This window comes from Populus trichocarpa, chromosome 7, assembly GCF_000002775.5.
Source record: "Populus trichocarpa isolate Nisqually-1 chromosome 7, P.trichocarpa_v4.1, whole genome shotgun sequence".
Taxonomy (NCBI): Eukaryota; Viridiplantae; Streptophyta; class Magnoliopsida; order Malpighiales; family Salicaceae; genus Populus; species Populus trichocarpa.
Window position 1 is genome coordinate 14,462,165 of NC_037291.2, and position 26,984 is coordinate 14,489,148.

General features: G+C 34.4%; 4 protein-coding genes across 11 annotated transcripts; all 4 read right to left on the reverse strand.

The window, feature by feature from the left end:
- Window positions 1-243: 243 nt before the first annotated feature.
- LOC7491743 (probable transcription factor PosF21) lies at window positions 244-4,848 on the reverse strand. Of its 3 annotated transcripts, XM_052454722.1 has the most exons (6): window positions 4,680-4,846; window positions 4,313-4,352; window positions 3,505-4,215; window positions 2,834-2,966; window positions 2,556-2,640; window positions 244-838 (listed from the first exon to the last, which is right to left on the reverse strand). In XM_052454722.1, exons 3-6 carry the CDS (start codon window positions 4,185-4,187, stop codon window positions 513-515), a joined length of 1,227 nt encoding a protein of 408 aa, XP_052310682.1. In that variant the 5' UTR covers window positions 4,188-4,215; window positions 4,313-4,352; window positions 4,680-4,846; the 3' UTR covers window positions 244-512. The 3 variants fall into 3 exon arrangements, with proteins under 3 accessions (XP_052310682.1, XP_024461539.2, XP_052310681.1); XM_024605771.2 differs by lacking the exon at window positions 4,313-4,352 and having other exon boundaries at window positions 4,680-4,848; XM_052454721.1 differs by lacking the exon at window positions 4,313-4,352 and having other exon boundaries at window positions 4,628-4,847.
- A 4,010-nt stretch (window positions 4,849-8,858) lies between these two features.
- Window positions 8,859-13,643, reverse strand: LOC7491742 (F-box protein SKIP16). 2 transcript variants are annotated; one of them, XM_024605843.2, is made up of 5 exons: window positions 13,319-13,643; window positions 11,650-12,372; window positions 10,515-10,733; window positions 9,600-9,735; window positions 8,859-9,118 (listed from the first exon to the last, which is right to left on the reverse strand). In XM_024605843.2, the coding sequence occupies exons 1-5, from the start codon at window positions 13,520-13,522 to the stop codon at window positions 9,021-9,023; spliced, it is 1,380 nt and encodes a 459-aa protein (XP_024461611.2). In that variant the 5' UTR covers window positions 13,523-13,643; the 3' UTR covers window positions 8,859-9,020. The 2 variants fall into 2 exon arrangements, with proteins under 2 accessions (XP_024461611.2, XP_002309790.2); XM_002309754.4 differs by having other exon boundaries at window positions 9,600-9,706; window positions 13,319-13,641.
- Window positions 13,644-16,381: 2,738 nt separating this feature from the next.
- Window positions 16,382-17,825, reverse strand: LOC7491741 (hydroxyproline O-galactosyltransferase GALT3). Its single transcript, XM_002309753.4, has one exon. It carries the CDS (start codon window positions 17,631-17,633, stop codon window positions 16,554-16,556), a length of 1,080 nt encoding a protein of 359 aa, XP_002309789.4. The 5' UTR covers window positions 17,634-17,825; the 3' UTR covers window positions 16,382-16,553.
- A 307-nt stretch (window positions 17,826-18,132) lies between these two features.
- On the reverse strand, window positions 18,133-25,835 carry LOC7491740 (flowering time control protein FPA). 5 transcript variants are annotated; one of them, XM_024605860.2, is made up of 7 exons: window positions 25,441-25,835; window positions 22,883-23,128; window positions 22,557-22,631; window positions 21,309-22,225; window positions 19,794-20,772; window positions 19,391-19,655; window positions 18,133-18,382 (listed from the first exon to the last, which is right to left on the reverse strand). In XM_024605860.2, exons 1-6 carry the CDS (start codon window positions 25,744-25,746, stop codon window positions 19,404-19,406), a joined length of 2,775 nt encoding a protein of 924 aa, XP_024461628.1. In that variant the 5' UTR covers window positions 25,747-25,835; the 3' UTR covers window positions 18,133-18,382; window positions 19,391-19,403. The 5 variants fall into 5 exon arrangements, with proteins under 5 accessions (XP_024461628.1, XP_024461625.1, XP_024461627.1 ...); XM_024605857.2 differs by having other exon boundaries at window positions 19,391-20,772; XM_024605859.2 differs by lacking the exon at window positions 18,133-18,382 and adding an exon at window positions 18,394-18,689 and having other exon boundaries at window positions 19,391-20,772.
- Window positions 25,836-26,984: the final 1,149 nt, after the last annotated feature.

Genomic DNA, 26,984 nt, shown 5'->3' on the forward strand with positions numbered 1-26,984 from the left:
GTCACTTTCTAGCTCTCTTCCCCCCGAGTTTTTTTTTTCCTTGAGAATCTTCATCCCCTTGTGATAATAAGATGTTTTGACAAATAAATCCTGAATTTTGTAGCTTAATAGTCAAGAAAAATGCAGTAACTAGAAGAATCTTGAAGTTGTGAATTTAAGGCTGTGGTATAGCAACAAAGGTGACCAAACACACAAGCATCCATATCACACAAGAAGTAGAGAACAAGAGTACACCCGAGGACAAAGCTTAGAATTTTGAATCAACAAATCGCCATCAAAGGCCCATGATTGCATCAAGGTTCTACATAAACTATAACATATTAAATGCTTAAGCTACAAACTCAATCTTCAAGGAAACTAGAATATAGAACCCGCCTAAATTAGGTATGAATGTAATGTATCTAAAAGACTGGAGATAAAAGGTAAATGTCCTATGTGACAACAGATTGTAACTAGGATGTAAACATCAGTAGACAGAACATTCTGTAGCTGGTCTGATGATCATGCTATTCTCAGTCCTTTGATGAAGAGGAATTATCCTCAGATGAATTATCTTTCTGGCTTGAAGAAGCCATTGATCCTCTCATTTGCAAATCCCCACCTTGTTGCTGCTGCTGCTGAAGTTGTTGCTGTTGAAGCTGATGCAGCTGGAACTGCTGCTGCTGCTGCTTCTGAGAATGAATTTGGAGTTGTTGAAACTGTTGTGCAGCTAAGAAAGTATGCATTGCTTGATTATTGGGATATAATTGCTGGCCTCCTCCAAAAGATGCATAGTTTGGCACTTGACCAGTCAGTACCTTCAGATGCTGAATTTCTTCTTTCAGTGCGTCATTCAAGGCTATTGCAAAACAAATAACATCATTAAGACGAGTAACAAAAGAAGAAGGTGGTAATCCAAATAATTTCAGAATTAATATGCAAAACCACACAGAAACAGGGACGCTGTGCAAATTTTATTGACTACCTCCTATTTAATAGTTCTAACAAAGTCATCTCAAGTTCCAGAAGCGTGATACTAAAAAACAAAAAAGAGATTATTCACAACCCTGGATGAGAATAAAAACTACCGCCTTCCAAGGTAAGTTATAAACCTCAAAGCATAGAGTAAGTTAGCAATAATTTTTTAGAGTTCATGAGAAATCATTCACAAAATAAATAGCATGCACGAGAATTTGGAAGTGGAAGAGCTACTTGAACACCAACTTTATAAACAACAATCACTTCTGCAATAAACGTCCATCAGCAAGGGCCAAAAAAATATATATAACTCAATGCATAGCATCCTTGACACCTTTTACATGCCACTCAATCTACCCAGGCTATATCTTATATCATCTTAGAAACTTCAACATTTATTTCCTCTTGTGTGGTAGACATTTCTTATCGTTATCCATAACTACCACCATATCAGAACATTATTGCATCCCAAGCAAAGTACACCATCAGTTGAATGCTAGCAAGTGCGCATTCATTTAAGACTCATAAATAAATAATACCCAAAACCCGACTTTAAGACGACTGAAGTATGCATATTTTGGAGAATTTCCGAACTGAAAAGGAACATAAATAACACCTATTATCTTACTAATTAAGAAAAGTCAGCTCAATTCCTAGCCCTAGCCCTTATCAAGGAATGAAATAATTAACTCCCAACTATGGTTTTAATGCATGCTCCAGGCTAATATCAACAAATAATCAAAGTAATACCAATATAATCAAGCATGCAGAGAACCACAGCTGATCCCATATTTAGCTCAACAAAAACAACTACAAAATCCTCTAACACTGAAATGTGTTATAAATGACAAGTAATCAGCATGCCTGGCCACTAGACAGAGGAGGATATTAATTTTTCTTCACTGATCAACTGATGTAAAAGGGAGAAAGAGAGGTTTAGCGCATGCAGATACCATATTGAACAATATTTCTAAGCAAAATCTAGATCACGCACAGCTCAGAAAATGGACAAGCCTCTGTGTGTGTGTGTCAACTGACATAAGAGAGAAAAAGAGAGGTGTGTGTCAACTGACATAAGAGAGAGAGAGGTTTAGTGCATGCAGATGCTATATTGAACAATAGGTCTAAGCAAAATCTAGATGGAGCACAGCTGCCATGTTGAACAATAGTTCTAAGCAAAAGCAAGATTGCACACAGCTCAGAAAATAGACAAGCCTCTGTATGTGTGATTGCGCACAGCTGCCATATTGAAACAATAGTTCTAAGCAAATCTAGATTGCGCACAGCTCAGAAAATAGACAAGCCTGTGCATGGCAATATGCAAGTCATAGACTGATGAAGCGTACACAACTAATGCCAAATATCTAGCCCATGCATACGCTGACATAAGAGGATATCACTATTAGATGACATGGGCAAGAAAAGATAAAACAGGGCAACATTGTAGTTTGCACTCGTACACTTTTTATACATCAATGGGTTTTGATATGCCTCTTCATAAAAATCATAATGAAATAACAAATATTGATGAAAAAAAGAACAAAAAAGGCAACTGAAGTTGTCTGATTGTATTTAGAAAGTTCAGCCAAGACCCTTACCATCTTGCAAGTGGACCTGTTGCTCCATCGTTTGCAAACGCAGTTTCAGTTCACTATTTTCAGCAGTCAGGCTGTTTGTATCCCTCTGTCACAACATAACCAAAGAAAGATACATCCACTATCAATACAACATACATTAATGTGTTCTGGATAGCAACATTACTAATTTGAATAACATACAGAAAACATGAAAGGTAGGCTACAACGTCCATGGTACAATCAAGTCAAACCAGATACAGTTCACAAATAAAAAAGCACTTTGAGCTTATGCAACTTACCTGAAGAAGAGTCAATTGAGCAGACAACGACGTCGCTTCTGTTTGCAGTGTCTGCATTTTCCTTTCAAGTTCAGCTATGTACCGCATCTTCCTTTCCTTGGACCTTGCAGCAGATTGCCTGTTAGCCCAAATCCTAAGACAGAACAGAAAAGAACACGTCAGATGTCAATCTAAAATACATGAGAAGATGGCATGTCTATTTTCTCTCCCCCATGAGAGAAGGGTATAAAATACGAAGGATGAGAGTGGAGAGAGATGTGGACTTCGCAGCAGAGGAATTCAAGTCCATAGTTTTTATACAACCAGTAAACTTTATTTAACAGCTTAACACAGATTCTGTACCATCTGTATAACTAACTATTCCTAAAACAACTCCCTCATAAGCCGGGCATCACTACAACAAGTACCTTATGAAAAGTGAAAACTATTAAATTCAGCACTTAATAAGACTGTTGTTACGGAGCCAATAACTAACTCAAAGACGCCCAAAACAAACAAAATGTTTCAAAAACATTCAATTTCTTAGAACAGGCACAACCTTTTAATTTTCATGCAAAACTTCCCATCCAAACACGATATTACTAAATGAAATTAGCATCGAAAGCAATCTCATAATATAACAAATCACACCTTAACAATAGAAAAATTAAAAAGAATGTGAGACAGGATACCTTTTTGCACGCTTTGGATCTATAAGTGCAAGTTCAGCAAGCTTTGCCGCAGATATGGACTTCTTGGAATCAGCGTGAGATGCCTCCTCAGAACCTGACATGAGCATCTCCGGCTTGATAGTTGTCGAGCCATCCATTGAGAGGCTATGTTGATGCCTAACTTTAGGCCTTTCGCTAGGACCAGCACCCAAATCCATTGTTGCAGGCAGTGGTGCCAGTGGTTGTGCTGGCACTGGTGGAGCCGATGACTCCCCAACTTGAAAAGCAGATGTGGCCGAGGATGAACTGAACTTATCCATATCAAGGTACATTGACAAATAATCTTCCTCAGTTTCATCAGAGAAAGTTGTCCCATCTGTACCACCACCCACAACACCAAGATCACTGTCAAAGCTAATATCATCAGGGAGAGTGAGAATCTCTGAATGGGCACGACGGTGGCCCAAATTCTTAGGTGGGTTATCAGACATTCGGCTGATATCATGACTAAATCGATTAGAATCCAATCCATGACCGAAATGACTAGGGTCTGAACTACTGCCAGGAGCCTTTGGAGGAAATGTAGAAGGCGTTTGCTCAGGTTTTACGCTATAAGAGCTCCCAGAGGGTGAAAAACAAGAATACCTCCCAGAAGGTGGTGGTAAACCACTACTATGGTTGCCAGGAGATTTATCCTTATCCATCCAGACAAATCACGAAAACCCCAAAACCCTATTCAAATTTTAAAACAGCTAGTTCAATAACTCAAGAAGGCAAAAACAAACAGTCCAAAAAATGAAGATTTTGCACACAACAAAGAGTGAAATGCCAAAAAGTCTTGATTTTGAAGCTACACAACATTCAAACACCTAAGAGAAGCCAAAAAAAAAAAAAAAACCCTCAGAAACACCCAAATTACACTTCAAAACAATAGATTATCCACTCTAATTCCAACAAAACACTAAAAACTAAAGACACAAACTCAACAAACCTAATAAAGTATCAGACTTGATACAAAGCTTCAAACTTTATGCATAACAACAACAAAACCAAGAAAAATGAGAGAGATCTGATTACACAAAACACAGAGAAATTACGAAAAACAGGGAAGGGATTATTAACAAGCAAGGAAAAGTAAGCAAACCCAAGAAATCAGGCAGCTGAAAGCTCCTTGGGATTGGTGAGAAAGAATTTACCAGGAAAATCAGAGAATCTCCTAGGAAAATAATTCAGACATGAATTCTCTCTCTCAGAGAGATTTTGGGGGCTTTTAGATCTTCCAATTCTAATTTTAAAAACAAAAACCCAAAAGTGTAAAGAAAGTTTAAAAAAACAGGAAGAGAATCATATTCAAGCCATTTCACATGGTCACACTTTACCTTTTTCTATATGTATACATATACTATATCTATACAATACACCAAACATGTATTTATACACACATAGATGTATGTATGTATTTTTGTATTAAAAAAAAAGGGAAGGTTTTTGGAGGGTGTAAATGCAGTTGTATTACCTTGTATGGGGATTGATAATTACATAGCTTTTTACCCTTTGTGAATTTCCAAATTTGGATTTCTAGTTTTTATTGTTTGGACAAGATTTCCCCACTGGTTTTGTTAAAAAGATGAGGGGTGAGGGAGGAGAATGGATGGTAATTTATCCTGAAATTAATGGATACTAATTTAATTTGATCTGAATTTGTGGTTTTAATAAATAATATATAGGATATAAATATTATTAAACTCGATTCAAAACTCGATCTTTTATTTATATATATATATATATAAATTTTTTATTCAATATATAATTTATAGTTTGTGTATTAAACTATTTTTCCTTTTTTTCTTATCATCTCATCTAGAATTTTTAATATGAGCAAACTTGGGATGCGATTTTGGTTTGATTGTGTGAGATATGATAGCACCTGCGAATAAGAGGAAAGAAATTGAAAGACTTAGAACCAACCAAGTTTGCTTATATTCAAAATTCTAGATGAAAGTATAAGAAAGGTTATATACACACACACACATTTTATAAATAATTCAGTTTAATTAGGCTTAATTTTTGAACTAGAAAATAACTATATTAATTTTTTTTCTTCATTAAATATTGTAATTTTTAATTGATTAATTTGTAAATAAAAAGATTATAAGATGGCAATCTAGTTACGGAAGAACTTATCAATCCTTTAGATATAAAGATTTTATGAATCTATGAAAATATTTTAGATGCATTTATGTAAACCTTTAAAATCGATAATTGAGATAGTGAATTTATTAAGATAGTTAGATAATCATATTTTTTAAAACATCTTTAAGAAAGTTTAATAAATACATCGATCATCATTTAAATGATCTTTAATAATTTATTTCAAAGAATTTATTATCGTATTATAAATATTGTCTTGTGTTATGAGAAAGATGAATTTTAAATTATTAAAATTGATGATTAAGCAAAAATAAAATTGGAGTTTTGGTAAGTAGGTCAAACCATGGTTGCTACCTTGTAAGCAAGTCATAAATAGGCCTACCACCATGCTATTAGCCCACATTGAGTTTGCTGCCTGCTAGCAGGCCCAAATCAAGCTTGGCTCCTTGTCCAAGCTCAATTTTCTTTCTTTTTTTTTTTCTTTTCACCTTTTTTTTCTATCAGGCATTGACACACACCTCAAGAATATTTCTATTCTAAAAAATACAATACCCTTTCTCGCCAATAAATAATCTCTCACTAACTTTTTAGGCTAGCCTTTCCATAAATAGTCATCCTTGTGGTTTGTTTTACCATATCTAAAACACCAAAAATTTAAAATTGTATTTAGAACTCGAACTTGACTTGTGGTTTGTTTAGTTATTGATTCAGCTTAAACGAATGGTGTTTGTTCGTTGGTGTACACCTCCCTGTTAATCTGGTAAAACTAAAAGCCACATTTGTTAGTTACCCCCAACAACTTGTTATTTCTCCACAATCAAAGCCCTCTGATATGCTTCTAAAACTATGTACAAAGACTGCAAACACAATACATCTTGGATGAACTATCATAATCCATTTAAATATATGGAAACCAACTGCTTTTCTGTTTTTGACAAATCAATTCATGCCCACTAGTTGGTAGAAATCATCAGTGTATTTATCAATAGTTCACCCACCTTGTCTCAATGTTATGGATTCGTTGATACAAAGTTTGAATGTACCAGAATGAAAGAAAGTGCTCTTTCATTTTCTCACAAGCATTAACCTTTTATTTGTCTTATTTCTCACGAGACCTTTTTATTTTATTTTATTTTGGTGAAATAAGCTCACCCCTTTAATCTAATGGTAATGAGCTTCCCCCTTATTTGCTCTGAAACTTCCTTGTATATAAAGATCCTCTCAGCTTCATTTAATCAATCGATAAACTTCTTTGCTTGTAAAGTTCCTGGAAAATCAAGAAGTTTAATTCAAAACCCAAAATCTCTATAATGTTATGCCCGATCAAAAGGCTACCTTCTCCGAAACGAGGTTTCGGTACTGGTAAGGGACCTACAATTACTATGCTCTTATTCTTGTTGGGTCTTTTTTACCAACCGCCAAGTAAGCTCTAAGATATGCCTTTGTGTATCTTCAATCGCCATCTCCTGAATGTTTTTCTCTCAAGAGGGAATCTCTTTATCCCCTCCTTCATGAACACATTTTATTTTGTGACCTTTTCCAACCATGATTGTTTTACAGTATACAACAAGCAAACAGTAATCATGGATCATTAGGCTCTGATTCCAATTGACACAAAGCTCTAATATCAACTGACATAGATGAAAACAACGCAAGAAAAACAATAATAAGAAACAACATAAAATTCTGCTGAATATGGTCACTGCATCAAAAACCCTAATTCAAAATTTTATTTCTCAATTATTAACCACATTAATTAGCCTCCTCTTTAAAAGGTTTACAACTCATTTAATAAGCTCAAAAAACAACATAAACAAATTAGGAAACCCAACAATAGAGAAAAAACAATAAAAGTCCTAAAAAAATTAGGAAAAATAAAATTATTAAGCATAATATTTAATTTTCTAAACTAAATAAAAAAAATATATAAATATTTTCTCCTAAAAAATCCTCCTACCTAACAAAAAACAAATCACTTATCATCAAATAAAAAAGGAAAAAAAAACATTTCTCCATTTGTATGACACAGCTAGTGATATATTATGTTATACACATGGTACATACCATCTATTACATCATTACATTAAACGCTTATCTCCATTTGTATGGATTTTATTTTACAATATATATATATATATATATATATATATATATATATATATATATATAATCTTAATTAACATATAGTATTTATATATTGTTATATTCCATTATTAATACATTTCATGTAGCCTTGTTATTTCCCTTTTTTCTATCACAAAGCAATCTTCAACAATGCTAAAGTACTCTCAAAGACAAAATAAAATAAAATAATAAAATGGAGAAAATTTATTATAATCCATACCACACACAGCCAACATCCTCATGAAAAATTGAAAACAATAATCATGCAGGTGGATGGGAGTTTGTTGAGGACAAGGATAGTCAAAGGTTAAGTAGTAGCAGTAGTAGTTTTGCCTTGTAAGAGAAGTAAATTTATATTAAATTAAATCGAAAACATTAAACTAATTTAAAATTTGCAAATTGTAAACAATGGATAAATTAACATAACATTTGAGCTCATAGTTCTTGAGAGATCACCTATTATTCCCCTACCAGTTCCTTTCATAAGATCAGGAAGCACCCTTACCATCCTATCGTGTTCATAGACTCGGATCGGACACTCTGTAATCCTTTCATGTTGTTATGATTCAGTATTAATAAACTGTTAGAAGATAATCACATTGTTATAAAATCCAGTTCAACTCCGCAAGGCAACCTGGAAATTTACCGACCTCAACTCCATCTGGACTGATTTTTATGTAGAACCAAATCAAAAGTTAATCCAGTCAAAACTAGTTGATTGAACAAATCAATCTATGACCTAGATTTGAATCTATCAAAACCGAATCAACACTATTATGGATTGAACTGGATTAACCCGAGCTAGAGCCAAACTGGATGGGGCAAAACTTGCATTTAGCACCGGACTTGATATGGAGTTTGTTTGACGGGTTCAATAGACAATATTGTCATGATTGGGGGAAATCCTGCAAGTTTGCTTGTTATGCCTGCACTTGGCTTGTTTATGAATGTTCCCGTAACGTTGTGGTAATGTATCTAAAAAACATTTTTACCAACCGCTATCTGGGATGGCTTGAAAACATTTTGTTTTGATAATCACCTTTTGAAATCAACGAATTCATAGTCCAAGAAACAGTGATGACAGATATCAAAGCAAAGAATGAAAGAAGACAGTTCATTTCTACCAAAGCCAGAGGCACTCGTAAATGGGAAATCAGTGGCTCACACACAACAGGCAATCCAGGAAATGTAGCAAGGTTTTCCCCAAACACCACAACTTTATTATATGTATTAACAAGGGAAGTATTCTTTATTGAGGACCTTCAACCTCGAGGATGATCATCAGAAAATGTAGTCTGGCAGTTGGAGCGGAAACCGACCGACTTCAACTTCAAATGGAATTCCTTTTGGATCTGCCAATCTTGAGGAAACAAAAAGAAATACGGTTATAAAAGAAGAAACAAAGCTGCATAAGTTTGCATTAGAAACTAGTGCATGAAAGATGTGACTGTTGCTGCTAATATCATTGTCGGACTAAGATAAAGCAGTGTTCAAATTTTCTGTTCAAGGATAAAACCACAGTTAGGTTTTGGCAATTACGAGGCTATAAGAATTAGCAAGATTCTGATCAAGCAACCGAATATATCCCTATTTTGGTAAGCATTGCCTACAGCCATAAACAGATTCATTTAATGATAATAGTTCAATCAAATTGGCGTATGAGATTTATGTATCTGTCATGTGAAACTCAAAAATCCCCAAATAGTGACAGAATGCCATTAAACTAAAAGGCAGTTCCATCTTTGTAAGATCATTCCAGACACATCCAGGACTTATAATCCTTGCTCTAAAGATATTGAAGTGATGTAACTTATAGGATATGGAGAATCCATGTGGACTACCTGCCAGGGACAAATGTGAAAGAACCTTCAACAGAGCCAGTAGAAGTTGGCAGAGGTGTACAACTCTCATAAACAAATTCTTTCTCGCCTGGAAACAAGAGTGGGAACTGCAAACATACAAGTTAAGTCTGAGATTCTGCACAATTACCAAACAACAAAAGATATCCTCATAATATGGATTTTTGATAATTATATGCAGCAAAAAGCAACTAATTTTATATTTTTTTCCCTTTTAGACGGTGTTATAGGCACAAAGAAGTTTCTTCTATTGTGTCGTATGATTGTTATTGTGAATTCCTGGTTCATGGCATATCATCCGTGGCAATCATTTGCCTAGAAATCCAAATTGCAAATTGGTAGAGTCGGAAAATATCAAGTGGAACAACAGCAGTTCCTATTTTTCACTCCCCTTTTTTGGACCAAGAAGTTGCATCAGTCCAGTAAGATCTTCACGCTACCTAAAGCTCAAGTTTGTTGAATCAAGGAAAATAAATTAGCACCATGCCTTCATCTCTTTTTGGGAGTTTGGTTACCCCACAAAGGGTGGAAAACCATATAGAAGTTGCCAAGAGTTGGATATTACAATGGCAAATCCATGTCCAACACAGAATCTAATGGATTCAGTAAGGTCACGTGCACTCTCCCCGGTAGCTTTCTTAAATTAATGGGAAACTAAGCCATTACATAAGATTCATATCATCTACTTTGTCACCAGTAGGCACTTTTAGAAGCTCCCAATTGTTGCATCTAGAAGGCCACACAGGAGGACCCTGAGAAGTCTATGAACAAGGTGGGAAAAAAGGGGTGGAAAGATTGGTGAGTGCAGTCCAATTATTTACCCAAGAAAAGAAAATGAAATTCCCACTCAAAGCAAGATAGAAATGAATATCTACCCAAGAAATTTTTAAGCCATACCTTGCCTATCACAGCCTCTGCATTGACATTAGATACAGCAGTATCATTAGCACTGATAACCCAGTGCCTCAGGTGCAGTTGGCAAGAGCTGAAGTGCATTCCGTTGATGATGCATCCTTCTGGTAGAAGGGACATGCGGATTGAATAAGCGAACACGTATTTTGTAGAAATATCTTCCAGATCAGCAGCCTCTGGCACAAAAACAGCAGAAGCACGAACCTGGAAACAATTACTAACACTTTTAGTTGATACATAACTATTTATTTAAAAGAATAAAAATAAAAATATGTACACATTTAGTATCAAAGAATGTAATGTTTACTCATCTTTCTAGCAAAAGTAAAAATGAGAGTCATAATTCCAGCAGGGAACCGTGGATACAAATAAAAATTGCAATAGCAGCAGCACTTTAACAAAGACAAGAATGAATAACATTACATTTCTACTGAGTATTCCCAAAAGATTTCAATAATATATAAATCATCCTCTGCTTTACTCATAAAATTTAGACACATCAGAGACTATATGTTCCCTCCAACACTTTACTAGGAAAAAGTGTTGCAAGTTATAAGTTGATACCATATAACACTGCAGGTGTGATTCAGCAGATATTGTGTTGATTTTCTAAAAATTTATATCAGCGGTATTGGTTAAGAGTTACACCGAATTAAACATATAGCCTCAGGTAGTGCAACACAAACAGCTGTTACATACCACTCTGAAGAAATGGAACATATGAAATTTAGCTTTTTTTTTTACTCGCATGTAATTTGTGCAGAACGAGGAAAAAGCTTATCCCCCTTCCAAGCGAATCCTAGGTGCCAGAGGGCCATTAACCCTCAACATGGACTGGAGACAGATAGCTTCCACAACCCCCCCCCCCCCCCCCCAGAATTGATGAACTTCCTTATTTGCAAAATTTCAACCCAGGTCTATGTTATCCTGCTCAGTTCTCCAAGAAGTTATTAAATTCTACATTCCAAGTTAACTCGACAACCACGTATTGCGTACAAACCATGCTACATGGAAAGCAAAAAATAAAATCCTATCCAAGACTAAAGAGGAGGAAAAAGGAAAACAAAAACAAAAGCCCTGATATAAAACTACACGTGCAAGCCCATATACAATTGCTTACCTTTACACCACTGGTTACAGCAGTTGAACAGAGAGGAGATTCTTCTGGAAACTGAGAGATGCTTTTAATATTTCCTTTGCCGAGAATTTTGATCATGCCATTGTGCAAGCGACGGCCATGTTCTTCTAACCATAACAACATAGCATCCTGTTGTTGGTCACTGTTGAAATCATGGACTGGACTAATCAATGCCTGAGGTACACATGGCATCATTTCTGCATCTGTTGGAAAATTCTGGGTCCCAACATAGAGTTGGCCATCAGAACAGTTCAGGAAGAAAAACTTTCCAACGTATGAGGATGAAGCAGCCACAACAATATACTCGGATGTATCGGGTAAGTTCAGGTGCCGCACTATTTCCTGCGTTTTAGAGATTACCTCATGTAGTGATAATAAGTAGACATTAACCGAGTGATTATAAAAACAGTAGCCACCTATCAGGCCCAATGGACAACCAGCCATGCCACCTGACAGATTTTTGTCTGAGAAATGTTGACCATCATGAAAGCGGTAGAGAAGTCTTGTGGGAAGAGGCAACTTAACTTTCAAAATTCTTTCCAACTTTTGAATCTCACCTTCTGATGCACCCTTTCCTAGGGTAGCCTTAACTTCAGGAAAGTTCGCGGTCAACCAGCTCGTGAGTCTGTCCCAACAACTTTTAACTCGCTTTACAAGGGGCCAAGGATACATATGAAAGGCTTCTCTCCATAACTTATAAGTTGCCTGGAGAAAGAGAGTGTGTGTATGTAAGTAAACATGCATGATGCCATTAGATGATTCTAATATACAAGCCGAATCAACAAGGCATTAGTCCAAACTACAACTTAATGACATCAACTTGAAACCCTTTTTCAGTAATCTCTAACTAAGGCCATAGGCAATTACTACCTCTATAATCCTGCAGATCACACCATTCCTGATGACCTCAAATAATTTTCTCCAAGATTTACATGAATAAATATAAATTTCACTAATTTCTTAAAAAAATGAATAATACATACCAAGAAAAAACAATAAAAATATGCGCACAGTGAAAATTTTCAGCTTTCAGACTCGATGAAAGTCAAGCTAGGCACCATCCCACCCAATTCAACATATTTTAAGATTAACCAGTGACCCTCATAAGAATAAACCAAAAAACACGCTTCCTTCTTGTTTGCATACATGTCCACAAAGAAATCAGCAAGCCACAAAACCAAATTCTCAAGGAGAAGGACATGATTGATTACCGTTCCAAATTGCACATCAAGACAAACAATCTAGTGCAAACAACACTATAAACTACCAAACTTTCTTCATAAAGAGAGAAAAAAAGAGAGCCAGAAAACAAAAATCAGCAACAAAACATACCAACAAGCTACAAGTCCAAAGGGCAAAGCAATTAATTGATTACAATTCCAAGTTAATTCCAAATTACACATTTTGACAAGCAATTCAGTGCAATTAACACTCTATAAAGTTCTAATTAATTTATTACAATTCCAAATTACACATTTTGACAAGCAATTCAGTACAATCAACACTCTATAAATTTCTAAACTTCAACAAATTTTCTTCAATGATTGGCTGCAGAAAGTAACTATAAAGCTCCAAACTTTACCAGGAATTCATCATATATAGAAAAACCAACAAGAACCCAGAATGTAAAAATGATTGAATCCTAAATTACCTTAAAAGAAGGCAGATGATTTCCATGATGGTCAAGAGGAGCAGAAAGATCAAGATCTTGACGGCAAAATAATGACCAGAGAGATTCCTCTGAAGCTAAATCCTTGAACTTTTTGCTGACACATAGTACTTGTACTGTCTCTTTTGGACCAAGTTTTGTTAAGATTATGTTCAGAGCTAGATCTCCCACTGATTCCAGCCCCATGTCTCTGTCTCACTAAATTCTGTGTATGTTTCTCTTGCTGATTATGACGGGGTTTAGTTTTGGTTTCTTGGTTTTGCTTGTTTGTTGTCTGGGGATAGTAACGAGAGTGTGTGCTTAGTGGTATTCTAGTACATTACCGTTCGTAGATGGAAGGGTATGCTAGAGATAATTTTGAAGTAATTAGTAATATTTTATTAATTATTTTATATTTTTATTTTATAAAATAAATAAATATAAATAGAAGAAAAAATCGGGATATTTTTTTTATAAATTATAAATTTTATTTTATTTTTTTCAAAGTGGATTAATAGAGTAACTAATAGAATTTTATTAATTATTTTATCAATACCATAAAATTTCTTTATAAGTTACCATTATAATTAGGGGTGATCATTTTTGGTTCAGTTCGGTTTTTATCTAAAAAATTAAATTGAATTTTTTTTAAAAAACTGAAACTGGTTCCAATCGACTGGTTTAGGTTTGGTTGGTTCAGTTCAATTATTTTAGAATAAAAACCGAAACCCAACCAATTGGTTTGGTTTCGGTTCAGTTCGGTTATTTTTTATTAAAAACCAAAAAATATATTGTTTTTTAGGGGTTTTTTTTATAATTTCTAATGGTTTTTCAGTTTGACTCGGTTTTTTCGGTTTGGTTTTTTATTAATTTCGGTTCGGTTTTTCGATTTCAGGTTTCTGAAATTGAAACCGAACTGAATCAATCTAAAATCCATTGGAGAAGTTCTTTTTCATCCTCCTACTTTGCTTTATCTTCCTCTATCATCCCTATTTTTCTTTAAATTTTAATTTTGATCTGAAATTTTATTTTTAAATATTTTAATTTTTTAATTAAAGAAAAAAAGAAGAGAAAATCACTTGAAAATAACAAGAAAAAATTATCTATTTGGTCACTTTTTAGAAACAAAATTCGTCATTCTCGGTATCAATTAATTTTATTTAATGAGATGAGTTTAATGATGAAGAGTTTTTTCATATCTGAAAAAAAGATTAGATTTTTCTTGAAATAACAGAGTTACTCAGGTGCAGATGGCAAGAGCCGAAGTGCATTCCACTGATGATGCATCCTTCAAATAACACCCTGAAGATCTCATTAAAAGCCCATCAAATCCAGGTGGACGTTAACATTCAATACTAGAGGGACCAAAAAGTAACTTCATAAAATTCCCCAAGGCAAAATATGTGGAAAAAGCTTGAGAATCATTTGGATTTTTATAAAAGGCCTGCCATTTCAATTGTTTCTTAATTTTGGTCCTTAATCTTCAATTTTCAATCATATTATTTCCCAAAAAATAAAGCACGAACCCAATGCTAAAAGAGTCTTTTCTTGAGACTATAATAACACTATAGAAAGCAAATATAAACAAATTGCAAAGTCTAATCCCTAATAAATACAATATCAAAGGATTAAATCAAAATAAAAAACAAATTAAAGAATCAGAAAAAAAAAAAACGAGTTATTGTTTGAATCCATATAAACTTGTGAGGCGATGAACAATAAATAGGAGCTACTTTAGATTTATTATTAATCATTTAAGTTATGTTTGGTTACTGTTCTAGAGAGAATATATAAATATAAAATAAACAAAAATATATTTGGGTGAAAAGATGAAGATGTTACTATAAAAATAAATCAGCTTTGGATGAATTTATTATTGTTCTAGGATTAAGGTAACAATAACATTTAAGTGGAGGTGAATTATGTGTTTTGCTGATAATAAAAAATATTGCAATTAACTTAATTAAACACAATTAATACAATTAATTCTTATATTGGGTGAATTAGGTGTTTTTGCTCTTAAAATAGCTTGTATATGTGTGTGTGTATTCAAATTCTATATTAATCCTTCAATCAGACAAGCTATATATGTTTCTAGCAAAAATTAATTGTTTTATAGCTGATATTTTTTCTTTGACAGCTAAAACGATCAACCGGTTCAAATTGATCAAGTCAATCGGTCAACTGATTCTTGCAGATTTCTAGGTTTTCATTCTTGATAAACAAGCGGTCAATCGGTTTACTTAGTATGGTCAACTGCTTCAACTTAAAATCTAGTTTTAATAATTGTAAACTTGTTGAATCTTAAATTGACTAAATGAATATCAATCTTATAATGCTTGCAATGTGAAATATGTGAATTTATTTTAATTTGTCCTATTAAGTAAGATATAAATATTTACATAATAAGCACTAAAATGAATCCTTAATAATTAAGTTTTTATTTGTTTTGTATATTGTACTTGTTGATTTATTTCTTCATTTAATTCCCATATTTATTTATAATCTTTGTATAAACTTGTTTAAATTTAATCTAAACTAAGCATATTATTAGTTTATTTTTATTTAATTATTATAATTAAAATATATGAATATTAATATGTGAATCAAACATCAACATTTATTTCCATGAAAGATACAGAGATATGTCATTTTTGTCTCAATTATCTTTTTTTTTTGGTTTAAGACAATAACCAAATAACCTAACACATAAACAATTTATTCAAGATTTAACTAAAAAATAATTCAGTTTTATGTTGTAAAAGCTAATCCAAGAATTAAGATACAAAAATGCAAAATTAAAAAGAAAGAACAAAGGAAGGAAAATTTTTTAATTGAATTTTCTATTTTTGATGTAGTGAATTTTCTATTTGAGAAGTAGAAAATTTAATCTCAACCCACTTGGAGTAATAAATAAAATTAAAAGATCATTTAGAGATTTGACAAACAAAATAAAAAACAAAAGGACTTCTTAATGGTAAATTCTAAAAGAGATTATACATTTTCTTGATTGGTTTATTAACTTATCAATAAATTAAGATGTGTTTTATTCTTGGTGGAAAAAAAAGAAAAGAAATTAAGATGTGTTTTCAATTCAAGTACATGATTCTAGCACGTACTATGAGCGAGGCGCGTGCCCTTTTACCATTGTGCTACAAATCTTACAAGATGTCGTGCTATGGATTCCCAGTTCTCCTTCAAGATCAATCATACATGATTCGTCCAAAAAAACAAAAAATCATACATGATATAATTTGGAGTTGTTAAGTTGTTTAGTTACATTAAAGAATTCAAGCACATTCAGCCATTGATCCCACCTCTTAAGTCTATGAACTGCCACAGTTTCTGGTATGAGCTCATGCGAGCACCTCCCATTTGTTCCTGGATAATCATACATTGCAGGCTTGTTGGAGAACCTGTTTTTGGCCTTGTTTCCCATCTTAAACCATTTCCCAACCATCTTGTCTTCTGGCCCAACTGTGTCATTCGCAGGGATTTCAGACTTGCCAATCCATTCAACAAGGTCCCAGGACAGCAAAAACCCCATCCCTGACATGTAATCCGCAAAGGGATTCATGCTATTGCAAGGGATTACAAAACCATAATACAAGTCTTGCCATGGTAGTGGCTTTAGTGACAAAGACAATGGCTCAAGCCTAATGAAAACATCATCATCAGCTTTCATGACATAGTCATAATGTCTTGGTAGGATATGCGGGAGTGAAGAGAAGTATGCATAGGTCTTGCCATTGTTCATATTCTCAATGCAATCAAGAATGATGATGTCGTTGAAACGAAGGATTTCTAGAGCTATGAGTACCCTTTGTTCAGGCTTTGTGAGATTGCAAAATACAAACTTTACATCAATTTCAGCTATCGAAGATGATTGGATTCCATAGACAAGGCGAAGGAAATGGCGGCGATCATAGTTATCCGGGCGGGTTAAGATTCCGATCAGGATGCTAAATTTGGTTTCTGTATGAGGTGTTTTGGTGAGTGTAATGGAATGGTTGTTGGATGAAGCTAGGAGAAGTGATTTCACTCTGATGTTGAACAAGATGTAGAAAAAGAAAAAGAGGAAGAGAACAAGAGATGGCAGCGCAATGAGAATCACCCTCCTTTGCTTCATTATAGAGGCTGTTCTTGTGATAATGGATGGCTCCAAGGCTGGGAAGATAAATAAAAGAAGAAGAAGAAGAAGAAGAGGGAAGATGAAGTGAAGATGCGGGAAGTGAAATCCATGCTCTGCTCTGTCATGTTTTGGCTGACAGCCGTTTGTTTGAGGAACTTTTGGTCTTGTAGTCATGCTTTTCTTCATTACAAGAAAGTATCAGGAGTTACCTTAACATGTGATCTAGCTTTACAGAGTCGTTATCACATTGCCATTGTTCTGTAGATTAGAGTGAGATAGAGAGAGAACATGCTGTAACACCTTCAAGCATAGGGCTCACATTTTTGGGCAGGCAATTTTTAGATGTTTGATCAATTTGGCGTTCTACTTTTCAGAAATTAATTATTCTTGTGGCCTCTCAGCAAACTAGCAGAAAGCATTTATATATATATATATATATATATATATATATATAAAAAGATGGTCATCTAGCTGATCAACTCGGTAAATTGTTGACTCAGAACATGATTAGGATTGAATTTAATTAAAAGAATATCATTTTATTTTTTAAAAACAATATCATTTTAAAATAAAAAAATAACTTGGTTAACCTGAAATTTCAATCTTAGACTGATCGGACCTTGAGCTAGGTCTTATAATATTAATCTACAACTCTAGTTTTAGATCAAATATCATGAGCAATAACTAGAAAAAATTAAATTTGATTTATTGAAAGAAAAGAAAAGAAAATCCTGATAACTCCATGTTGAGAGAGGGGAACAAAACCCATTTACATTCCTGAATTGACTACAAAATCAACCCAAACCTACCCAAACTCAAACCCTAGACAGCTATGATTTTGCACTTTCTCCTTGATATATATAGACAGAATAGCCAACCCTGGCCGTAGATTCTGTACAGATGCCACTTTGAGAGGAAAATTGGGTTCCACTTACCTGCACAAGGCAAAAGAAATCCTTGTTAGGTTCAATTCAAGATGCACAACACAACCAGTTCTTAGTTTCAGTCAGGTTTCATGTCTGACATAGCACAGCATTTAACAAACAGGAAAACCTATTTAAGGCCTTTTTGGATAGGAGCCTACCAACCAGAACTCACTCCAAACTCGTAGCGATTCTTTACTTTCGTTTTTGTTCAGAGAGCATCATAGAGTAAGCCTATGCTATTGGACCCCCCAAAAGTTGAGAAAAAGGCTACACTGATAAGCATTAAGTGCAACTGCTAGATTGTTAAAGGCACCTCCTGCAATTGCCATTACTGTCATAATTGTTGGTCCAGAGAGCTTGGATAGGAAATGCTACATAGATAAATAACTACGACAGACAGTTGACCAACATGAATAGCCTCTCTTTGACAAAATTCTATAGTGTTTGAACTGTAACTACCAATACTTGTAGCATGGGAGAGAAATAGACACAAGGATGGGTCCATGAATAAATCGGCCATTTCTTCCTGAATCAAATCCCTTGTATCATCAAAATATCAAATAGAACTCCGATAATTAAGTTCTAACCCAAGCAAGTCATCTCTTCCTGGGCACCTTAAAAAAAAACTCAAGCTCCTCAAAACAGCCATGACAATTCTGTTTCCCAACATCTAACTTTACTATATCAAAATCAATGTACAAGCACTTCCATGGATTTACTTATCTGCACATCTTTGTTTCCTATATCAAAGCATATCCTATATCAAAATGACAATCACAGCAGATCTAAAAAAAACTTCAATAGAAATGGGCAAATAGATTAAGAAAGAAATAAACATGAAAGACAAAAGTTCAGTTCTGTATTGTACCTGTGAGTTAAGATCATAGACAAACAACAAACACATTTAATCAATTGAACAAACAAACAAAATTTACCACATTTACAGCCAATATATCACTTCCATCTAAAAGGAATCAACAATTTAGTGAATCAACAAGTCATAGCAGAAATAATTACCTTAAGAGAAAACTCATTGCTGATTCCCAGATCCATGTGCATCAGGGTTGCTGGTATTCTGCTGCTGCTGTAGCTGGAGCAGGAGGTTGGCTGCAAACTGCAGCGTTGACTGGTATCTCTGATTCTTATCAGCCTCTGAGATACCCCGCCCAGATACAGAAAGAGCAGGTTGGAATTGCTGCACTTGACTGGGAAGCTCCCCATTCCCTCTGTCTGCAGATGGTGGGATCCCAGATTGGGTCTGGGAAAAATTTGTGCCCTGAACCTGACAAAACAAGGTATCAGTATCATTAGGTTTCTGAATAACTGATGGACTGTACGGCTCCATAACATATGTTCCATGGACCACCCCATAGCCTTTCTGAGTGCTATGAGGAACTTCGAACAGATTTTGCTGGCTGACCTGTGGAGACAAAGCAAACTGTCCACTTTGAGAAGGCATGGAAAAGCTAGTCAATGGCCTGGATGGAGTTGCACTCTGATGAGATAGGCTGACAGTAGAATCTTGGATTTGACTGTTTCTAGGGACCACATTTGTTGAATGACTATATGTGCTGGGGACAGATGGGCTAGGCTGGAACTGAGACTGAACCTGCAACTGATAATTCAAGTGGTTCCCAAATTGTAAATGACTTGTATTTCCAGAAACTTGATTATCATGCTTCCATCCCTGAGAGGAAGTTCCTTTGTCAGGGATAACTGAAGAAAACGGTGGCCTGACAATAGGAGAGCCCAATTCTGGTTGGTTACTTTCTGAACTAGACTGCTTATTGGCAGGCAGTAAAGTTGAAAGAGTAGCAATAAGATCAGGTGTCAAAAATCCAGCAGAGGACGGTGCTGCACTGTGATTTGAGGCATATTCTTGGGGGACTGGCAGCACTGCGTGGGACACTGTTGTCAACGGATAAATTGGTTTTGAAGGAAGCTTTGAATCCTCATGCAAAACCCTATTATGATGGATTGACATCACTTGCTCCTCCTGCTGATGGAGCAAATTATAGTCAGCTTCTGGTGGTGAAATCTGATTGTTCGTGTACTGAGAAAAATGGATGGGCTGAGGCAATTGTTGCTGCATTGATTTATTGTTAGGGGCCTGCTGCGGCAACTTGAGTACTACACCATACAGGCGTTCAGGTCCTGCAACTTTCAACACATTCTTTAAGAAATCTGATGGGGGCACGAGAAATAGAGTGGTCCCATCATCAAACTTTGCTACACCAGCTCGATTCTTCGAACCCAAGTAATGCAAAAATTCCGTATAGGAAGCAAAATCATCCTCACTATCTGGTAAGAAGAAAACAATGTCAAACCCAATTGCCTCAGCATAGTGTTTAGCCAGCACATCCAGCCCTGTCCTTGCCGAGCAATTTATGACAGGAGGTCTACAAAATGGGAAGATCACATGTTAGGGTGGAAAAGGATGTTACTGCTCAAGTGCATGATGGAAAAGGTGAAATGCTAATGAGAACAAAGCTTTTGTTGAGTGGTATCATCCAGTGACAGCTAATTTTGAAGCCAGAGGAGAAGACTTGGAGTTAGTCAGGAAGGAATTAGGAATGTTGTAACTCAGAGTTAGCAAAAGAATATTTATGATGCAAAATGATGTTTCAGCGAAAAACAACACCAGGAAATTTAATGATGATAGAGAAAAGGCATTATGAGCAACTTCATGCAGACATTTAAGGTAAAGAGTTTTTGTACATTTCAAGGAAATTTAGCAGGCCAACCGACCAAATCTCAGCTTCTACAACAAGCAGAAACAAATAATTCTGTAAGGGAATCTATTGGGTGAAACCATTTTACATAAAGAAGCATGTGTTATAAGTAAACAAAATTAGATACAGGCTACAACATCTCAAATGCTTGCAATGTGTAAAAGGCATAGACAAGAATTATTTAGAGCAAATTTCATACTCACATCTCTGATTCTATCCCTTTTCCTACAGGGACACAACGGGCATGGCATACAGGCATTCCACCCTTGGCCACAATCCCACGCCATATGAAATCATCATCAAAATGACCCTTAAGCCTACCACCAACTGGACTAAGACTATTATTCCCCTGGAAACTTGGATATGCACCTCTAGGACCTAGCCCATATGCTTTGTCCAAACCCAAATCACGATCACCCATCTTTCTAGCAGGAAAAGAATCATCATCAACAGACGGTGCAGAATCAATCCTTGACCGCTTGGCGTCCCTAGGAAACTGGCTTGGATCAAGCACATCCCAACCACTAGAAATTGACCTCATGGGTGGCCTGATACCTGAAGCAGGAGAAGGGAGGATCCCAGATGCAGGATCTCGGTCGCTATGTGATGGAGCCAAATCATTATGTTCTCCACCTTGAAGTATAGGGTCAAAAACACCTTGAGGACCAAAAGGCCATACTGGCAGGTTCGGTCTATGAATGCCACTGGGTGGAAATGGACCAGGAAAATTTCTTGGCCCACCAGGTTGATCAAACATGATGTCCATAGGCGCAAAAGAATGTTTGTTAAACATTTCCAGCCTACGACCTTCAACTCCAGGATAAAAAGCAGAGTCCTCTTTCCCAGGTGCCAGTCCACTACTTGAGAACGTAATTGTGATACGAGGATCACAGAAAAGCCGCCCTTGCAAGCCTTCTTTGGCACGCCGGGCTTCATCAACACTTCTAAATTCCACAAATGAATAATGCCTCGAAGGAAAGCTTTTAATTTTCTCAATCTCACCAAAAAGAATCATGGCATTATGTATCATTTGTTCATCAATCCGCACAGAAGGAGGATATCCTATCCACAAAATATTGCTGGGTTGGCCATCTTTCCGCTCCCCTGGAGATTTAGGTATCTACAACATAAAAAACGAAAATTCAGAATATAATCCACATGAACAGACTACAACCAAACAAAATCTAGCTCATCTAAGCCAGTTTAAGCATTACCGACCAACTAAAAATCTATTCAAATATCACTGCATGAAGCCAAGTTTCTCCCACAAAACCACAGAATAAGTTCAGGCTTGCAACTCTAGTCTGCAGTACATGCTCCTTACGGTTGTGAAATGAGCACAAGGGCATACAACCAGCAGACATGTAATAACTAAAAATGCTAGTTAAGGAAAGGAGAAATAAGAGAGCTTTGCAATTGTATTGGAATTAGGGTTGTTCACAATCTATCACCTGAGGTCGTCTTACTCCATAATGTGTTGCTGAAAACTGATCCTGTCTTGAATCATGAAAGTCGGGTAATTGTTCCTGGAGCCAGTAAAGAAAATGTCACCTCTGTTTATACAATGGACTGAAAGGGAAAAACGAAAAACTATACCACTCAAACATAAAGGATCCGTTTGAAAAGAAAAGAAAAATTACAATCAGGGGTGTCATAGGAGGACAACACATTGAGTACATGCTAGAATCACTTTAGTTTTCTTGTATTATGGAAGCTCTATCAGTGAAGTCCCTAGGCCAAAAATAGATATAAACAAGTTCAAAAGATATCAACTTACTCTTCTTGAGGATTGTGTTCGAAGGAAATCCACACGTAACTGATCACCACCAATTTTCTTTCCATTCATGTTTTTCATGGCTTGGGAAGCATCTTCCAGTTTGAAATACTCAACATATGCAGTATTTTGATCTCTACGAAACTTGAAATCCTCAATTTTACCGAACTTGAGAAACTCTTCTTCCAGCCATTCCTCAGAAACTGATGAGCCTATTCCACCCACCCATAGATGCCTACTAGGTTTGGCCTGAAAGAAGAAGAAGAAGAAGCTCACCCGACATGTTATGCACCAGTAAATTCTTAAACACATAAAAAAAAAATCCTTGTTAAAATCAAGGGACACGTGCTCTCATGGGAAAAAAACATGTTGCCTGTATTACCATTTTCGATACCTATTACAAAAGTAACTTCATAGTTACCAACTTGTCAATTTTCCATTAGGAGAGTATTTACAGAAACAGACAGATTCTTGAAAACTTGCCACTGTACAGTCATTTGGTGAGAAAAGATGATATTATAATTCTTTCTTCATGTTTTTCAGGTTGATAGCTATGAAACTTACTAAGGCTTTCAAAGGAGTAACTCCATTTTCTTTCCTTTTTCCTTGCCATGATAAAAGAAGACAATGATCTTTAAGAGAGGAACTGCTTTAGTACATGTTTCTAGAGTATGAATCTCTTAGTAATGTCTTCGGACATGCTCCAATTTGCTTTTGAAAGTTCCATCTCCCACATGTGACTAAGTACAAAGATCAACGGGAAGAAGCCAAATGTTTAACTGAGTATTTTGATGGCTAAAATGGTGCAGATTCCATTATGCAGCTATTAAAGACCTACTTTAGCTAATAAAATCCTAAACTATTCCTGAGGAAAAATTGTGTACTTTGTCAAATTCAAGAAATAAACCATATCCGATCAAAAAAAAAAAAGTTTTTCATTGCTTAGGATTTATCTTCAAATTCATAAAATTAAAACTTTTGCATGCACCCCAGGTACATTCAAAATTTGAACTTTATATTTAGATTTAGAATCCAAGGGCTTTTCCTTCTCATCCAATATTCAGCAGCCTGCAATTCTGGTTATATATCCTTTCTGAAATGTCATGAATGATGACTACTAGTTCCCACACGGTAGACACACGATTACGAGCTTAAGGCGTAAGGTAGCGTTATACATACCCAATTTAGAGATCGATAATACAATGCAAGGCTGTAGACTGTAGTCATTAGTGGGGTAAGTTAATTAAAATTAACTCAAGTTAACAAAAAAAATAAATTAATATCATAAACAATATTGCTTTAAAAAAAACAACGAAATATATAATCAAATTACAAATCAATCTAAATTTTTAACCAAATCACTTCTTTATTTTTATTTTTTTTATGAAACTCGAGATTTTAATCAAACTCGGATTAATTCTAGGCTATCTGAGTTAAACAAAAACGTTATGCATATATTTTGGATTGGCAAATTCACGTTTGTACATCTGATAAATTTCCAGAAATTATCCCTTTTCCCTAACTATCCTCTTCATTATTTTTTTAGCATATTCAATGATCGTGGTAAAGCTCTGTATCTAGAGATGCAAGAAACTTATCATGCTAGAGAAAAACCATAGGCCCTAATGGGATTTGACCACCAATTTGCTGTCTAACAGCAACTTCACGACATCCATTGAATTGAATGACCATTGGATTTAGCTTTGCCAGCCATTTACACCGCAGACAATTATGATTTGCAATTCATTGACGAATACAATGGCGACGAAAAAGAGTCGGGCAACAGCTATATCCCTTTTCCTCTTTTTCTTGATGATGTAGAATGGAATGTGAATTCCTTTTTCCTCTCTTATTTCTTAATGACGCTGAATGTAATATGAATTTGATAATTATTGGAGTGGAATACGAATTTTTGTCGGGCAATGGTGGCAGTTTTTGGGTTGCAGTTCGGAAAAAAAAATATAAATTATAATTTTTTTAATCAAGATTTTTTTCAAGTAATTCTATACAAATAAGATGTAGTACGGGTTAATTATCAAAAAACACTTTTAAAACTGTAATGGAGGAAAAAAAAATCAACTACGACCCTTTGAATTTTTTTTAAAAGAATCTGTTTTTAATCTTTTTACCTCTATCAACCCTCTAATTAATCTCTCAAAAAGTAACCCAAAAAAACTGATAATAAATCATTATACTACAATAATCATATTTAAAAAAAAAAACCAATTTTCAAATGAACCATAATTTCCTCTCTAAATCACTTAAAACCGTATTTTTATGTGGATTTCGATTTGATTTTGATAAGGAAAGCCTTGCATGTTAAATCAAAACGCCCCATTTCAAACAAAATCATCAACGCTATCTCCGATGCTCTGTTAAGGGGAAAAAAATATTTTTTTGTGGTTAATAAATTCTGTTATCTCCATCACCAGACGCAAATAAATAATATTACACAACAAATCAATCATCAAATTCAAACAAAAATCCACAAACCCAAAATCATCAAAACCCAAAAATAAATCAGAATTAACAAAGTTAATAAGATGAAAAGAACAACAAACCGGTCTAGCAAACTCGATTATAATCTGATTTCCACGAAGAGAAGTCCCTTGTAAGGCATCTTTAGCTTGTTTAGCATCTTCAACACGTTTAAAGTAAACAAACCCATAACTTCTTGCTGTATACGTCGTTACATTATCAATCGAACCGTATTGCGCAAACAATTTCATTAGATCTGATTCTGTTACATCTCTTGATATGTTCCCTACCCATAAATTATTCGATTCTCTCTCTTTCATTGAGTCTTTCTGGTCTGTCTCTGATTTTATAATTCCCGGTTTGTTTGATTTAATCGGATCCGGCGCCATTGGAGGGATTTTGAGAAATTAGGGCTTTGCCGGTTGAAAAAATTAATTTGGGGATCTTTTCTAGAGAGAGAAGACGATAAACAGTAATTACGCGTAAGGGAGGGATGGCTGTTATTTATAGGGTAGGTAAGGAGGTGAAACGGCTTGTCGTTTTGGGTTTTTTTTTCCATCTCAAATAATTTTACGAATCTTAAAATTAATAACCATGAAAATTTTTAGAAAACTTAAATAAATTCAAACTTATAATTATTAAAACATAAATTTAAAATCTAATTAATTGAATTACCTCTAAGAATTTATTTCAAGTTTTATTGTTGGGTTAAATAGTGATTTTCAAAGATTTTTCTTTTCCTTTTACTTTTCTAAAAGTTTTAATCATAATTAATGGACAGGAAAAAAAAAACAGTTTTTGAATTTGAGTAAACAAAAGAATCATTGGTTCAATATTTTTATAAAAAAAATTATAGTATTTTTTTATTTTATATATAAGATATTAGTTGATTTAGATCAATTAAATTACAAAAACTTCAATTAAAATAATATATTATTTAATTTAATTAAAAACTCACCTTAAATCAATTTTTCAAATTAAATTATTAAGTTAAGCCATGTTTAGTAATTATAATTTTAAAAGTGAGGTGTCGTTGTTGGCTAATTTTGCATGATGAGATACATGTTTGTTTGGTATTATGATATTTAATATTTTTAAAAGTATTTTTTATTTAAAAATATATTAAAATGGTTTTTTAAATTTTTTTATATTATTACATCAAAATTATTTAAAAATTTCAAAAAATATCAATTCAAATACTTAAAAACAAAAATAAAAACCACTGTATTCACATATCCTCGCGTACATTACTATTAAACAAATTATTTACAAGTTTTTTTTTTATTATTAAATTATTAATGGTAAGATTATTTTTTGACTTTTTTCGTATAGAAATTAAGTTATTTTCTTTTAAGCTACTCGTATTTGGATTTGTACATTCAAGAAAAAATAATTCTTTTTAATTTTTTTCTAAAATTCAAACTCGAATGATAATATTGAAATAATATTTATACCAAACTATCTGACGAGATTATAAATGATTAGCAAACAATTTTTTACCATTTGAGTAGACACTAAGAGTGTATTTTTAGGAATATTTTTAAGAATTACTTAATGTTTTTCTTAAGAATTAAGACATTATAATAATAATTTTACTTCTTATTGTCTATAATAATGAGGTTTGTAT

Excerpts from the sequence above, each read along its gene's own strand:
- LOC7491743 (XM_024605771.2), bottom strand. The coding sequence starts at position 4,187 with ATGGATAAGGATAAATCTCCTGGCAACCATAGTAGTGGTTTACCACCA. Across the intron at positions 2,967-3,504 it reads GATCCAAAGCGTGCAAAAAG|GATTTGGGCTAACAGGCAAT; the intron begins GTATCCTGTCTC and ends GTTCTGTCTTAG. Across the intron at positions 2,641-2,833 it reads CTCAATTGACTCTTCTTCAG|AGGGATACAAACAGCCTGAC; the intron begins GTAAGTTGCATA and ends ATGTTGTGACAG.
- LOC7491742 (XM_024605843.2), bottom strand. The coding sequence starts at position 13,522 with ATGGGGCTGGAATCAGTGGGAGATCTAGCTCTGAACATAATCTTAACA. Across the intron at positions 10,734-11,649 it reads CTGTAACCAGTGGTGTAAAG|GTTCGTGCTTCTGCTGTTTT; the intron begins GTAAGCAATTGT and ends AATTGTTTCCAG. Across the intron at positions 9,736-10,514 it reads CAGAGGCTGTGATAGGCAAG|AATCTCAGACTTAACTTGTA; the intron begins GTATGGCTTAAA and ends GTAATTGTGCAG.
- LOC7491741 (XM_002309753.4), bottom strand. The coding sequence starts at position 17,633 with ATGAAGAAAAGCATGACTACAAGACCAAAAGTTCCTCAAACAAACGGC.
- LOC7491740 (XM_024605857.2), bottom strand. The coding sequence starts at position 25,746 with ATGGCGCCGGATCCGATTAAATCAAACAAACCGGGAATTATAAAATCA. Across the intron at positions 23,129-25,440 it reads TAATCGAGTTTGCTAGACCG|GCCAAACCTAGTAGGCATCT; the intron begins GTTTGTTGTTCT and ends TTCTTCTTTCAG. Across the intron at positions 20,773-21,308 it reads AAAGGGATAGAATCAGAGAT|ACCTCCTGTCATAAATTGCT; the intron begins GTGAGTATGAAA and ends CCCATTTTGTAG.